Source organism: Serinus canaria, chromosome 5 (genome assembly GCF_022539315.1).
Source record: "Serinus canaria isolate serCan28SL12 chromosome 5, serCan2020, whole genome shotgun sequence".
NCBI classification, from domain to species: Eukaryota; Metazoa; Chordata; class Aves; order Passeriformes; family Fringillidae; genus Serinus; species Serinus canaria.
The window spans coordinates 15,540,154-15,556,199 of record NC_066319.1 but is presented as its reverse complement, the minus strand read 5'-3'; the positions used below and the strand labels follow the sequence as shown (position 1 = coordinate 15,556,199).

Sequence of the window (16,046 nt, the reverse complement as noted above, 5' to 3'; positions counted from 1 at the left end):
TATATCTTGCTGTGCTTTCATAACCACATGATTTTGGCCTGAAGCTGCTTGTCACAGTTGAAAACTCTGCTGCTGGGAATATTCAGTGGGGCCCAGCAGAAGGGGTGATGGAGAGGGATGAAAAGGTGGTCAGGGAGAGCAGGACTGGCTGAGGAGCACTGCAGCACTGGTGTGGCACCTGCAGGAGGAGGCCACCTTGAGACAGCTTTTGGCTGCATCAAGGGAATTTGTATGGGAGGTCGCCACGGGGAATCATGAGTGCTTTCTGATTTCATTCTTTATGTCTGTATTTTCTTTTCAGCAGCTCATCCAGCTGCTCTTCCAGCCTTTCAGTTTGTAGTGGTTTGGCCAGTTTTGTGCTTGCGATAGGATTGGGAGTACTGCATCCTGGCAGGGATGAGATGGCAGCTTCCATCTGTGCAGCTCCACTGGAGGCAGTCGGAACTGGTTTGGGAAATGAGGCTGTTAAAACCACAGGCTCCTCTCAGACCAACTTTCAAAATCTGTCACCAGCAAAATGCAGCCCTGGCTGCTGCTGTCACCTCTGCCAGGCTGAGCCCATCCCACGGAGCCCCTCTGCACGGCTTTCAGCAGAGTGCCACGGGAGTCCCTCGGCAGAGGGAATAGAGCCCTTCCCTACGCTCTGGGACACTCTGGCCAGCTGGCACCGCTGGGCAGGTTTTCCTCATGGAAAGGGGCAATTCTGGGACCAGATACTTGAAAGAGGTTTGCAGCACCAGGAGCAAGGATACTGCCCAGCACATGGCCGATAGATTCAAAACTCCTTCTTGGATTAAATTCACTTTCAGTACATGGCTTGTGATATCCTTGTGAACAACAAGCACATCCCACAGCAGGGGCTCTCCCTGGGCTTCCCACGAGCACAAGTAGGAACTAGACACACTTTCTGAATTGGCCATGGTGGTCATCCATGATTTTTTCTGAGTACAATGAATAGGTGACATAATTCTTTGCCTAATCTTTACTGTTTCCATTATGTAGCTGAGGAAGTTCAGTCTCCAGCTGCCTGGCTATATTTGGGCTGTGAACTGCAGGAAGCTGACCAGCATGACATTGTTACAGATGTAATGTTTCCCTAGCAAGAGAAGTCTTGTTTAAACCTCTTTGCCTTCTCCTTCTGGTTCTCCAAGCACTGGGTGTGCCGGATGCTCCATATACCTGCTCCAAATCTGTGTAATACCCTTCCCTCCCTCATTCCCATGGAGGTCATTCGTGTGGCAGAAGGATAATCTGAAGTGATGGCTGAAAAGTGCTCTACCCAAGCATGGACACTGACACTCTAAAGCAGACAAAAAGATGTGGACACATGAACCAGAGAGAACATGAACCTTCCAAGAGATCCACAACATTTATTCAATTGCTTTGAAGGTGCAGTAGCGTAAGTGCATGTTTCTGCCCACAGCCCACGGGCTCCCCAGCCCAGCCCTGCCCCTAATTGCAGTAGTTTTCCAGCTGGTAGAGGGAGCAGGTGTTGTGGCAGCATTGCTCGACGATCCCTCGCTTCACTTTCTCAAACTCCTCCTGCTGGAAGGGCAGCTCTCCCAGCTCTCCGTGCAAGGGACCGCTCACTGCCAGGGGAGAAGAAGAGAAGTTGTGGGACATCACATGGCACCAGCCCTGGCTCTTGAGCCCTGCAGACACCCCCTTAGCAGGCACCAGATTTTCAATCCAGAGTTGGCTGGAAAATGGGAAGGAAGTTGCACGGGTTTCCCCAGGTTGGTGCTGTTTGTAGCACCCTGTTTTCTCTCCCAAAATAATCCTGTGGTGTCCAGCAGATGCCAAGCTGAGTGACTATTGGCAGCGTGAGGGATAAAGGGATACAGAGGCTTTATTGGGGAAGCTGTGTGGAGAAGAAGAGAAATTCTGAGCCTTCCCTGGGGTGAGCAACTAGTAAGTGAGATGTAAAAATGGGATTGTCTATAGAGAAGAGTTTGGGACTGCAGAGCCCTTAGGCAGTTACCCACTCTTCTGGGAGCCTGGGCAGACAACTGGGATGTTTGTGGCATTGCAGGGACAGTCCAGTTCTGAGGCTGGGTGCATTTCCCAGCTGTTCCTGAACAGCCTGATTCAGTTGGCTGCCTGGATATAGCCCCAAGCTGACAGCAAAAGCATTTGTGTATGTCTGTGTTCACAGCTGGGGGCAAGTTTTTAGAAGCAGTGATAAATTAGGGTATTTGGACACAGATAACACTCAACAGAATGATTATTTGCTGGTGAGAACTTGAAAACTTGTGCACAGATCTGTTCAGGTTTTAGTTGCCCAGTGAAAATATGGAAAATGGCAAATAAATCAGTGAGTTTTTTCTGCAGGAAGAAAAGAGCCCTTAACAGCAAAGAGAAAATGCCTGGAAAGTGAGAATGAGATGTGGTTTCTAGGGCAATACAAGTAGAGTACAAGATGCGAAATCCCCAAGCCCCCGAAGCGTGAGGCAATGAGCAAGGCACAAGAGTAACACAAAATCATTATGCTAGTGTGCTAGAAGGGAAATTTGGGAAAAATTTGGTCCAATGTTAAGTAGAAGAGGAAATAGCTAGTCAAAGTTTCGTGATTTACTTGTCTTCATCCTTCAAGCCAGCTGTGAGCAGACTGTAAACATAACCAGATTGTATGACAAAGAGGTGGTGGCTCAGGCAAAAGTGCTGGAAAAAAAGGTAGAAAATCCTCAAATACTTGCATTCTTGTTGGCACGATTAGAATTCTCTGTGCTGTATTTAGGTAGTTTGGCTAATGAAACCTCCAATCCACTTACAGTGAACTCCAGAAATGAATAATTAGAGAATGGAACAAATGACATCCCGAACAAATCATGGACAAACCCTCTGCTAGGGCATTGTCTTGTTTCACCTTACAAAGACCCCTAAGACTATTTCACAGGGTGGTTACATACAGGAGAGAGAATTGGATATAAATGAAAACAGTGTGTGATGGGAAGAGAAATGGTGGGAGAGATGTATTGCAGTCAGGGGATGTTAAGTGAAGGTCGATCTTGAAATGAGAGGATTGAAATGGATGCAATTTGCACAGGGGTCTCTTCTTCATCTATTCACAGTCTTGATTAGAAGCTTGGAAGACAGAATATTCAATGTGCTTCTCCAGGCCTCACCAGCCAGCAAGGATGCGGACAAATGCATGTTTAGAGATCGAGAAAATATGACCTAGGAAGGCAGCAAGATTGTGCAGCTGAGGAGAGGTCAAAACTAGACATGGGAACAGCGTTCCAATATTTTGAAAAACAATCATAAAGATGAAAGAACTAGGCTCTTCCCCCTGTACACTAATGAGAAGACAAGAAATAATTTGCAGCAAGGGATGTTCAGGTTAGATATTGGGAAGAAATCCTCAAGAAGAAGGTCAGCTAAGCTTGGGAATGGGCAGCTCCAGAAGGCAGAGGAAGCTTTCTCTCTGGAGGTTTTTATGAACATAGCAGACAAACATGGCTGAGAAATAGAATGGGGACAACAATGGGGATCCTGTCCTGGGGCAGAAAGAGGCTTATTGAGTTCCTCCCGCCTTTATTTTCTATGAACACTCCCAGGTGTAACAACCACACAAAGAAATAGATGAGTCTGAGCTTCCAGGCCCAATTCCTTTTGCCTCATAAATCCTCTCTCCCTGCCCGCCCTCTCATCTGCCTTTTTAACCTGAAGAGCTTTTCACTGGCAACCGTGAGGCTGTCGGTATGCCGAAGGTATTCCTGGCATTCCCCACGGAGGACATTCCCGGTGTCACTGTCAGAGACAGGCGGCTGCTGCATGGGTCAGCCCCACTTACCCAGGGGCTGCTCGACGTCCCGCCGGGCTTTGGGCTGGTAGAAGAAGCCGCGCTCCCCACAGACCAGGTACAGGGCTTCCACCAGGTGGGAGCCGCAGAGGTGCTGGTTGACAGCGGCGTGGCTGCTCCCGGGGCCCGAGAGGGCCAGCAGGGCCAGGAGGGGCAGAGATCGGATCCAGAGAGCCATGCTGGGCTGGCTGAGGCCTAGGGATAAGAGGAAGAGCAGACACAGGAAAGTCTAGGAGGTAAAAATAGGTTGTAGTCAAGCATCTTGCATCTTTCAGATCCTCTGGCAAGGAAATGAGACCCAAGTAGGAGATGGACCTTATAGTCTGAGAAGGAAGAGAGCTTTCTGCACCAGGATTTACAAGTGACAGTAAACGACTACTGACTATAACCATAAGTCCATCTCCATGCTCCATCAGCCTCAGGCTCCCTACTGTCTTGCCTGAAAAGTCTGGTAGAGTCATCCCACCAAGCTCTCACATGCCCTGGAGAGCCAAGATCAGCAGAGCCTTCAGAGGAAAAACCCTCTCTGCCCATTCAGAAGGGGCTGTAAAATGTGATGATGGCCCAAAACCAGCACAATCTCCTCAAAGACCTTTGGAGGCCTCATTTTCTTGGGTCAATGACAATTGTCACTGCCTGCTTCATCAACTTAAGAAGACAGGTCTGCACAACAGGTAGAAAGTAAAAGTGAGGCAATCCAACTTACCCAAGAGGCGGCAGCAAGAGGTGGAGAGAAGTTCACTCTGAGGGATGAAGATGGTTGGTAGTGATGTCCCCATTCTCTCTTTCCCATATTTATATGCTTTACGTTAGCCCAAGTGACAAGAGAGCCACCAAGAGCCCCTCCTCCTTGATGACACTCCAGCCAAAATTTTTGCTACTTGTGCAAATTAATTTCCCTCTGCATAGCATTCGCAGGTCTTTATGCAAGTCAAGACAGAAGCAACTGTTTGCTGTTTCCATCTCATTTAGTCTGCCCTTTTCACTTCCCGGAGCTCTGTCCCAAGCCATCAGTGACCCTTTTAGCAGGAGATAATGGTGCTATTACAGCTGCAATGACTACTAATGACACTAATGCTGGCAATAGACACTGTTGCCATTGAGGTGGTTCAACAGCTGCTTCTAAAATGTAAAATTAAAAGCAAACATGTTAATCTGTTTGATTTTTATCGCCTTGGAAAGTATGCAGCAGTGGGACCAAGTGGTTGGTGAAATCATGCCACTGTCAGGTGTCAGGAGACGGAAAACACATTATTGTGCTCGGGCTCACTGGCCACGCGGTGCTCAGCCAGAGACACGTGTCCACGGCTTGGGCAGGGGGAGGAATAACATCTGCATTTTGCAGGAGACCTTGGGTGGTCGTTTTGGCTCAGCACAGGGCCAGAGTCTGAACATTTGAAACTGTGTAGTGAAAAAAAATAAGTCTTTTTCCCTTCTCCCACTGAAAGGCAGGTTCCCTCTTTACCTGTCCCTTCACATTCCTGTTTGGGATTAAGCAGAGTAAAGGCTCAGTCTCTGCCATGTGCAGCTGGGAGCTCTGAGCACCTCAGCTCTTCTTGCTGGGGCTCTGTCCAAAATGGGGTCTTCACCACCAAGAAACATTTCTGGTAAATCCCAGTGAAAACCAGGAGATATCTGATTATCTCCATCCTGGCTGCTAAGTTTGCTTTTAAGAGGAGATAGATGGTGGGTCAGCAGTGGCCCACTGGCTTTTATGGGTCTGATTTTGGCAACAGATCTACCTCTTGCTCTTTTTCACAACATCATACAAGTTTTGAGTACCTTTGTGCTTAACTTTTCTGCCACCAATAGCCAACTTGTACTTTATTCTGCTTAAAGCATACTTTCTTTTCTTTTCTCCTTTTTTTTTTTTTTTTCTGCCTGAAAAGGCACATTTTCAATGCTGGGAATGAGATCATCTTCAAACTTCCCATTGCTCCAGCTTTTGAGATTTCAAGTGTTCAGGACCACTGAGTAGGAGACATTTTCATCCATTTGAAGTCTCTTGCTTGTTTAACTTGGAACAAGCCTGATTCTCCATGCACAGGACAAATCAGAAGGCAGTTCACCAAAATCAACGCAGGGCCTTGAGGTTCCAACCAGGCCTTTGATTCCTTGAATAGTCAAAGCAGTTCCATCCATCAACATTTAGGAGGTAGGAAGTGCCATATGCCCCTGTCAGGGCTGTGAGTGTGAAGTATCATATGTTTGCTAAATGACTGTGATTGCAAAAAAGCTCATGAGAAGCGCTAAATCTCTGATGAGCACACAGGGACAGGACCCATTTGCTCAAACGGATGCAAGACAAGGTTATCAGTTACATCCCTGCCATGTAGGTCTCTCAGGCCCCTGCTAATAAATCCAAGTTGTGATGCTCAACTACAGCTAATAGCATTTCTGCACAATGTGTAACACTATCTCTGCCTCTCTTCCCCTCAAAAAAAGATATTAGATGTACTTGAATGACCTAGTGGTATACCCATGGAGAGGGGCTCAGGTTTCAGCAAGACAGGAGTTCAGGGAATTCACTTACTGAGACCTTCTTACTACTGGGTAAATTAGTGGGGAATTAGCAGCTGCCTAGGATGAAACCTGGCATTTTACCCCAACTAAAGTAGGTTGCCAGAGCCTAGAGCAGAAGTTTTGTCTGACTCATGCTTCCTGCAGAGCAGGGACCTTGCACCTGGAATCTCACACAGAGAGGACACCCCTCAGAATTGTCCTCCAGATCCCCTTGGCAATCATTTGCCTGCAGTCATCAGGCACTGCTGACTGCAGTTTCAACTGCTCCAGGTACAACCGACCTCAGTCAGGTGATTGCCTTGGAAAGGCTCCTGGGCAGGGTGTTCCCCAGGTTAATCACATGCTGAGATTTGCCATCTACAGCTTTCCTGCTTGCACTTTTGAATGTTACCTGAGCTCACCTGAACTCGAGTATTATTGACAGAGGGGCTTTGTAAGGAGACTCCTCCATCCACTATTGTCTCTCTTCCAGGCAGCTTCCCTGCCTGACTCTCCCCTTCCCTGAGGCTTACACCACTGATGTCACAAAGGAAGCTGCTTTCTTTTGCTTTGAAAGTGCCATGGTCTTAGCCTGATGCTTCCCTTACTCTCGGCTAACCAAATCCTGGAGGTAACTTCAAAAAGCTGGTGGCATTCCTGCAGCATGCCGCAGCCAGGGAAGGGCTGACTGTACCCGAGCGTTCAGGAATTCCTCTTGGCTCACTGTAGTTTGGGTACAGAAATAAGCCAGAAGATTTATTGGAAGGAAAAAAGATATCATGCTGGCTCAATGTTCAGCACAGACCAATTTTTTTTTTTTCCCAAAAGTTTCCTACTACGATTTTTTTCCCCTTCCAAAATATGATCACTTTGATTATTTATTGGAAAACGTATTTTCTTACCATAAATGGTCCTCTGGAATATGAAAAATGCTAGCAGTCATATAAATGGATATAAAACGGATACAAACTGCGGAAAGTTTTGTCTTAGAGGGAAAACTCCCATGTCAGCAGTGAACTGAGAGAGGGGGCCAACAGGGGAGCCCATTTCTCGATGGAAAAGCTTTTTCTACAGAAAAATCTCCGCTTACTCCTTCCAAGCTGGGCTTCCCCATGGCTTTCATGTCATTAGGCAGTGATGAGCCAAGCACTCATCCATTGTTTCAGCTATGCAGGGCTCCTGTGATCCCCCCAGATCCTCAGGTCCACATTGGGCTCTCTTGGCTGAAGGGTGGGAGCAGCTGGGTGGGAGTGGGCTGCTCCTGCCCTTCATGCTAAAGCACCTCCAGACGTGACTCAAAACCACCTCCCTTCCTCACATCCTCCCCAAGCCTGAGCAGTTGCATCAGTGGGAACAAGGTTTAGGCAATCCCCAGTGCCATGTAATCGAGTTTTACAGTCTGCTGCCAGCACAATAAAATCTTTACTACTGTAGATGTCTCGCATTTTCAGACCCGCTCCTGAAAAAATAACAAGCCCACTACAGGGAACTAGTTAACAATTACAAGTTTGTGCAAGTCTTAGTGACAGCAAAGGTCGGGGCTGGAGCCAAGTGAGTTCTCAGCACCCAGGGACCCCAAAATACCACCCACATCCCCCTTGCTGCTCTGATGCCCTGTGGCCACTGCCACTGTCCTTCCCACGCCCACGTGTGCATTGTCCCAGAAGAGCAGCAGGGATCCACACACAGTGACCACAGGCTCCTCTTCCCTGTGGGGTGAATTCAGGGGCTTTTGAAGCAAACCGCCCCAGTGATCATCTGCCCTGTGCCAGCAGCCTGCTGGAACACAGCCCCAGTCACCCTGAGGAATCTGCACTCCCAAGAGCAGGTTTTGGGGGTGACCAGCATCCTTGGTGCTCCCTGTTTCCACCTGGTTTCCAGCTGCATTGCTCCCAGGGACGTGTCCAAGCACATGCACAGTGGCACTGGTGTGAGATAAAGGGCAGGGAGGTGATCTGGCCCTGAGGAGGGGGATTAATTCTGGGAGTATTTGCAAAGATGCCTGCAAAGGTGCGCTGCCTTGGGGAGAGAAGGGGCTGCTGTAGCAAAGGGTGAGTCCTTGGCTTATCTGGAGTCACACCATGAGAGATGCCCTTGCTTCAGAGGGGGCATTGTGCAAGCAGAGCAGGAGGGTGCCCGCTTCGATACAAGTAATCTCGGCTGCTTCCATAAGCGAATGCAGGCAGCTGCCTGGCTGGGGGCCGTGTGAGCCACCCCCACTGCCCCACTGGCCACCAGGCTCAAGCAAGGTGCTCCTGCTGGACTGAGGACTTCACAACTTTCCAGGCTCTTCCAGACCAGGGATATTATCCTAACGCATAGAGCACAAAGGATGGGTTTATGAAAGAGCAGGGGGGTGTGCCAAAGCTCAGTGTAGCCAAGCAGGTCTGAGCCATCAATTCCCATCAGCTCTGGGCTGGCTGCAAGGAGCAGAGAGCACTGTGAGCACAGGCACACCCCTGGAGATGCAGCTCACTGGCAGAAGATGCAGTTGGCAATTCCAAAGAGACAGTAGATTTCCTTAGAGAACAAGGGAGGTTCCCAGGTGTGCTGCAGCTCTGAAAACAGCCTCCTGAGGCTCAAACCCTCTGGCCACCCCTCCTGAGTGCATAATGCCTCTCACAGGGAAATGGTGAGTTTGGCAAGCCCAGCTCACCAGGGACCACAGAATTTACAAATCAGTTTGGTTGCACCCTCTTCAAGTCCCGCTGGCCTCTGCAGGCTCAAACCTCTCCACAAGTGCAGCTGCCCAAGTAAGCTTGACCAAAATTTAATGATCTCCAGAGTCAAGCTCCCAAAATCTTTCCCATCCACTCTGGGAAGAGCATATGCAATGTTATAAATAGAGATGGAAAAACCAGCTATGCTTCTTTTAACCCTATGAAAATATTAGCAGCCACATGTTTTTTGAGAAGGTAAAGAAGAAAATAGCACCTAAGAGCTGTTATTAGTTCCTAGAAACAGCTATTAGCAGACGCAGCAGAACAAATTAGTTTGTTTATCAATGAGGAGAAGATTAAATCTGTGGCTATTAATGGCCCAAAAGTAATCCTTGGTGGAGATGGAGAAACATTAGAAGAGGTGCTGACAACCTGCCAGAGGACAAGTACTGAGAAACAAAAGTAACAAATAACTTCCACTGAGTGGAGGAGCACTGGAAAAGTAGCCTGATCAGCACCAATCTAAAAATACCCATTTTCAGCACTGATACCGCATCTGTCCTTGTGTCGTCAAGTCCACGAGAACAAACAGAAAGGATCTTGACCCAGTCCTCAGGAAACAGCCATGAGGGGGGACATTGAGTCTGCCAGGGGGGTTTCTCCAGTGTCCAAAACTGTAGGCACTGAAGTCCCATAGTGCCACCACCATGGCTTCCACAGCAGGTGGCATCACAGGTGCCCTTTGGACCGGGAGAAGCTTTTGGTGAAACAGAAGAGAGGATGACCTGGTCCTTGGTCATGGTGCTGGAAAGGATGGGCAGACACAGCAGAAAGTGCTAAAACTGGGTACTATAAGCAGTCAAAGCATCAAGAGGGTAAGGAGGGAAATGCCAAAAAGAAAGGAATGTTTTTTACTGGCTCAGACTGGATCTGTCCCAGCTGTAAAGTGGCCTCATGGATTGAAAATAAATCATTGTGTCACAGACATCTGTGTTTTTAGCCACTGCACATTGACCTAAAACCCCATTTTCTCCATGACTTCTGGAGGTGCTGCTTGCTCCTTCACCTTCACAGGGTATACCTCGAGCTTCAGCACTTCAGGTTCCTCCAGCTGGGTTGGGACCTGAGACAGGAGCTGTGATTTTTTTCCTCCTTCTCCCTCACTCCTACAGCATCATCCATGTGGCATTTGGTGTTTTGCCAGCTGCTCTGTGCCAAAGCACCTTTCCCAGCACTGCATCTGGAACTGAAAAAAACCCAGCTCACCATTGCTCTTACGAGCTGTGGCTGCTCCCAGCCATCCATCTTCCTGGCACTGTCGTTCCTCACTCCCAGGATGCTCCACTGGGGCCAGGAGGTGCCGAGGACTTGCAGAAGGGCTGCCCCTTTTCCTGCTTGTGGCCGGCCAGACCCCACTGTAGTGTGCTGTGATCTCCCCTGCCAGGGAACGGGAACTCCCGGCTCTGATACCATTAATTATCGCTGGGTAAGTGGATTGTTTTGAGCACTTAAAGCTACTTTAGGGATTTGGATGCACATCGGTAACTAGCCCATAGGCTTTCCTATGGGTTTCTAGACAAGGAGGTGTAAATCCTGCTGATAAGGCTTGTTAGTGATAGGGGGCTGGGCAGGGGGAGAAAGGGGGGTGTTTGGAGCCAGGCACAGGGATCTCCAGGGCCGGGAGGGTTAAGCCCACTGCTGCAGCCCCCTCCTGCTGCTGGAGAGCCCCTGGCTGGGGGGAGGCCCTGGGGTGCTGCGGGCACTCGGGGTCAGGCTGATTTACAGCGGCAGAGGAACCGGGGCTGTTAATTCAAAGTTGCCGCTTATCGGTGTTTAGAAAGCAAGCTCCGATCTGTTGGTTAGCGATTTGGCCTTTGCTGTAAATAGAGGGGCCCCGTGCTTTGCTCTGACATTTTTGTCTTATTATCTTGTCTCAGCCTCCGAGGGAGGTGGGAGAGTTATTTAAGGCTGACCTTAGTGGAAGGAAAATGAACAACTCCCTTACCCCACCCTGTTTTTCTCTCACAGTCCTTGGTAACAACTGTTGCATTGAAATATCTGTGCAAGATACTTAATCCTTCACCATCCCTGAAAATATTTTTTAGATCAATTCACCCTGCTGTGCCCAGTGAAAATAATCACAAGATACCAAGTAGAACAAATGTCGGGAGTAAAAAAAAAGGATTTTGTGTCATTATATCTCCAGAAAAATCAATGAGGACAGGCCTTAAATCCATCAGAGAATGGAGTTCACCATTAAGTCTGTTCAGTCTTGCATTGCTGTAGTTCAGGTTTAATTCAAATCTTTGTATCACGAGTTTGAAAAGCAGTTGCTTCATCACAAGTAACTAAAGATAAACCTCTGAACATAATATACAGAAAGACACCCAAAGTGGCTGGTTGGAGTTGGAGAGAGCATTTTGGATTTGGGAAATTTTAGATTGAGCTCTACAGCTCTGGAGCAGAGCACTCAGGGGATGGAGAAAGAGTTTGTATGGGTCCCACCTATCCCTGTTGGGATGTGCCTGGGTTTTGGGAGGTTTGCTGTGTACAGAAATAAACATGTGCATGTGCTACAGCTGCCCCCGAGTGATTCTCACCTTACACAAGATGTTCAAAGAGACACAGGAAGAAATCATCGTCCATTTGGAGCACAGCACTTGCTAGACTGAAAAACATCTAATCTCCAAAAGCTTGTTTTATTGACCTGTCACCGCCAACCCCTCCGGCTGCACAAGGAGAGTACTGCAAGGCTACAGTAGCACATCTGGGGTGCAGACACTTGGGGTTTTTCTATCCCTTACCTAGTCTTTGCAAACCTCTCCATTCAGTTAAAAACAATAACAAAGCCAGAACAAAACAAAACAAAACAAAAAAAAAAAAAACACCACCCAAAACCCCCTCCTGATAAGTTTTCAATGCATTTTAGATATTTTCTGCTTTCGGCCGTGCCAGAAAAATGTCAAAAGATCATCCCTTCACCTAGAAAACCTAGCATTCTTCCAAACACTGTAATGAACAAGTGTTGGAAAACTGAAAACAAATTCCTTGCAGTGGAAAGTGCAGTACCCATTCTGGTCCCTGGGGAAAAAGCCAAGACTGATTTGAGGTGGATTAGCAGCAGGAGTGACAGCTCAGGTCAGGCGCAGCCTTACCCGAATCAGTTCCCCTCTCCGGGGAGGCGGTGCGTGTGTGCGCGCGTACCTGCGGCCCTGGGATTGGTAAATAATTGAGTTCTTCTGATCCCTACCACCGCGGCACAAGAAGAAAGATTTGGTCCTGAGGGGGCTGACAGAGGTTCAAGCCCCAGATCTGCCACTTAGACACTTCTTCCCAAAGCTGTTTAGGCATGTAATTACTTTTCCGGCTCTGTGCCTGGTCTGAGTCTCTGATTCTCTGCCTCCTTTTATCTGTCAGCTTTTTACAGGGACAAGAGTACTCCTCTACCTCCCAAGCATGTAATGAAGATGAATTCATTACAGCTGTAACACTTTAACGAGCACTGTGAAGATACAGGGTATCCTTACAAGTCCTAAATTAGGAAACTCCCTCTCAGAGTGCACTGGGGTGCCTGCAATATATTAATCCACCTCTGTGCATGACTCTGGAAGGGATTTTAACAACAGAAAGGGTCTGGCTTTCATGTAGAAGCCAAGCTTGCAGTGGTGACCAGAATTAGTTTCCTCAAACATGAGGATAACTCCAGAGTAGGAAACACTTATGGGATTGGGCATACCTTCTGGTCTCTGGACTTGCATCCCGATCCCTGGGCATCCTGTACCCCATCCACTTGGGTGCAGCACACACAGAAGTAGTGAGAAATGCTGGGACAAAATGTATTTAGTGAAGGCAAGTCCCCTGGTGTTTTACTGTTTAAAAGAGACCTCCCAACTACTGTTTCATGCATAATTGTGCAATTGGTAATATCCTGCCAAAGAAAGGCTTAGATCATCTCGTCTGCAAAGCATTTTCCACCTCCAAATAAACATTTTGCACGAGCGCAAGTTGCAGGTCATCCACCATAACATGCCCCAGGCTGGATTTTGCATACTGCCAGCAGGCAAGGCAGCCGACCTGAATCTGGACAGCAGAAAGATTCAAGAGTCAAACCCAGGATGCTAGACCAGAAATATATTTTTTTTTATTCTTAATATCATGTGAGCAGCAGCACGATTCCAAAATGAAAAATAATTCTGTTTCATATTTCTTTACACAGAGAGACAGACAGACAGATCCACCCACAGCAGCAGCAGCAGCAACAACAGTGAGACTGCTCAGCGAGGCACTGAGACAGGCACACACCAGAGGGGTGGCGGGGCCTGGCTCTGAGGAAGGCTCTTCCCCCTTCTTCCTCCCTTGCCAGCCCATCCTCCTTCTGGGGAGGGTTTAACCAGGACTGACCCATCGTTTAGGTTTTCCCCAGTCACTTTCTATAGAGCTTGCAGTCACGTTTGGTGAGGTCTGGGGGAATGGTGTGAAGGATCCCATGACACACCCAAAGGACATGAGCTCGTGCTTAGCTCTAAGCAGCCACACAATCCTACAAATCTGCTCCACAGTCAGGAAAAGGGAATTCATAACATCCTTTAGTGAAGGGTGTGACTGGGTAGATCCTCAGAGTCTTTTTCTCTGAGTGATCTCGAGGCCAAGCTGTATGGAGCTCTGAGTAACCTGGTCCAGTGGAAGGCTCCCTGCCCATGGCAGGGGCTGGAACCCAAACCATTCTGTGATTCTATGACCTCCTTCAAGGCAACTCTACAAACCTAACCAGCCTTGTGCACAATACTTGAGGGATACCTTAAGACAAAATTGAAAGCATGGGAAAAATCCAAGACAACTCAGGAAAAAGCCTAAAACCAGGAATACTGAAGGGCTGCAGGAAATCCCAACAATATCAGAGATTACAGCAGTGGCTGTGGGCGCCTCTCTAGCCCACAGGAAGCCGATGGGTGATAGAGACCAAATGTTTCCCGATATGAGAGAGTGGATAAAAAGAGAGTCAAGGATTCACTGCTTCTATTAATGGGACTGTTATGGGGAACAGCAATAATCTATAGCAAGGCAACACCAGAACATCAGCTGCTTCAATGGGAAAATTGTGTTTTGAAAGGGTCTATTCAGTGACGTGAAATAAGCTCGTCTTTAGAAAAGGAATACCATCTAGTGGCCCAAAAAGGCAATAAGGATGTGCAATGGCAATTAGAAAATCAGATGAATTTAGAAAAAGAGAAGGAAAACCTACAGAATTAAGGAGGGTGATTAACATATATAGTGCAGTGGTTTGCCCTGGAGCAAGGGAGAGCTCAAAAGGGACCTGATCATAGTAAATGCAAAGCTAAAATTAGACACTTGAAAAGCAGATTGGGATGCAAAAATTAAAAATAACTGCTGGAGTTCCAGAAAGTGGTGTAGAGAACTGAATCGGGAGCCATCACAGGAAGATGATTTCAAGGATGATATAGGCAAATGGGAAAAGAAAGAGAAGTTGAGAATAGCAGCCTATCCCCCAAAGATTCCAAATGCTGTCCCAGGGTAGATGGGTATGGCAGATCAAACTGTTGTAGCTGTTAAAATGAAAAAAAAAAAAAATTACCCCAAGGCAGGTAGCTGCAGACATGAAGGCACTGAAGGAAGCACAACAGTAGAGAAACTGCTTATATTTAGAATTAAGTGGGGATTAAGTGGTAAATTGATTAGAGTGTGTGCTCCACCAGCTTTATCCATTGTACATCAGGCACCTCCTTGATAAACCTTTAATCTTGCCACCATGGGCATTTAATCAAGTTGCCCAGCAGGATGGCAGGACAAGGATCCAATTGGCACAATCACTACCAGTCCACAAGCTCGAGGACAATGGAGAGTCTTTAGTAAACTGCTAGGGGCCTGCTTGAATGTCGTGGACTTGAGCAGCAGGACGTGATACCATGCTCCAACCAACCACTCCCAGCAGAGCTCAGGTATCTCCAGGGTCCCTGGCAGCCCTGAGGCTGAGTCAGGCTCCTTGGACAGCGGATGAATTAGGAGAGGTAGTGGCACAAATGCACCCCCAGTATTCACACTAAGCTTCCATATGGCAAAATGCAGGGGAAGAAGCAATTAACAGAGTTGCTTTCACATCAAGAGACAAACAAGATACCTTTACTTGCATCCCACAGGGCCGAGCACCTGCCCTGCTGCACATGCTCGTGTGAGCAAAGGGTTTGAATGATGTTTGTGGGGGACAAAGAAATGAGATTGCCTCATGTGATGATATTGGGGGAACCTCAGCTGCAGAAGAAGAGGTACAAGAGAGATGCAGCTGAGTTTTAAAATTAATAAACCAAATAGTATTTAATGTCAACTTGAATATGGCACAGTTAAAACAACCTCAAGTTAAATGCCTGGACTCTGAAACTGGTGAAACAAGAAGATGGATAAATGATAGAAAGGTTAAGCTTTCTGTGAAATAAATACTACCACTAATCAATCCCAACTGTGAAGAGTGTTGGGAGAATTTAATTTCTTATGGCAGCATATCTATAGCTGTGCTAGTGTCTTATGGCAGTGTATCCATCTTTGCTAATAGCAGCAGAGCGTTATGGAAACGACAGGAGAAGAATCAGGGAGGGAGCTGGAGCAAAGACCAAGACAGTGCTTTATCTGACATGAAAGAAGCTGCTTGAAAAGCTTCTGCACTCAAATTCTCAGTTAAGGGAAAGTTATTCATAACAAGAATTTCAACACGAGCTGATACTGTGGGAGCAGGGCTGTTACAGAGAAATAGTGGAGGAAAATGGACACCATAGTGTATTAGTCCTCACCAGCAGCTGGACAAAAATTTCCTTGGCCATGAGAAAAACAGGTTAGAGGCAGTCTGGGCTGTGATGGAGTTTGAGGCTTTTCCCCTTGATAGTGCGGTTGTACCCCAGTCTGCTCTTACACACAAAGGGAAGAAATGGATATTAGTGTGGATATCCTTTGAATGGAAACCAGGTATTGCACACTCGTGGGAGTGCTACATTTGATCAAAGAGGAAAAATAACCCAAGACACTCCAATCAGTGGAATGAGGGAACAAATATTGGGCAAATTAGAAAAAGGATC

At 47.4% G+C, this 16,046-nt stretch overlaps 1 protein-coding gene across 1 annotated transcript; it reads right to left on the bottom strand.

Annotated features, from left to right (window-relative positions):
- Positions 1-1,452: 1,452 nt before the first annotated feature.
- Positions 1,453-3,998, bottom strand: INS (insulin). Its single transcript, XM_009102195.4, has 2 exons — positions 3,794-3,998; positions 1,453-1,589 (listed from the first exon to the last, which is right to left on the bottom strand). The coding sequence occupies exons 1-2, from the start codon at positions 3,978-3,980 to the stop codon at positions 1,453-1,455; spliced, it is 324 nt and encodes a 107-aa protein (XP_009100443.3). The 5' UTR covers positions 3,981-3,998.
- Positions 3,999-16,046: the final 12,048 nt, after the last annotated feature.

Coding starts and splice junctions, on each gene's coding strand:
- INS (XM_009102195.4), bottom strand. CDS start 3,980: ATGGCTCTCTGGATCCGATCTCTGCCCCTCCTGGCCCTGCTGGCCCTC. Junction 1,590..3,793: donor GGACGTCGAGCAGCCCCTGG/GTAAGTGGGGCT, acceptor CTCCCCTGGCAG/TGAGCGGTCCCTTGCACGGA.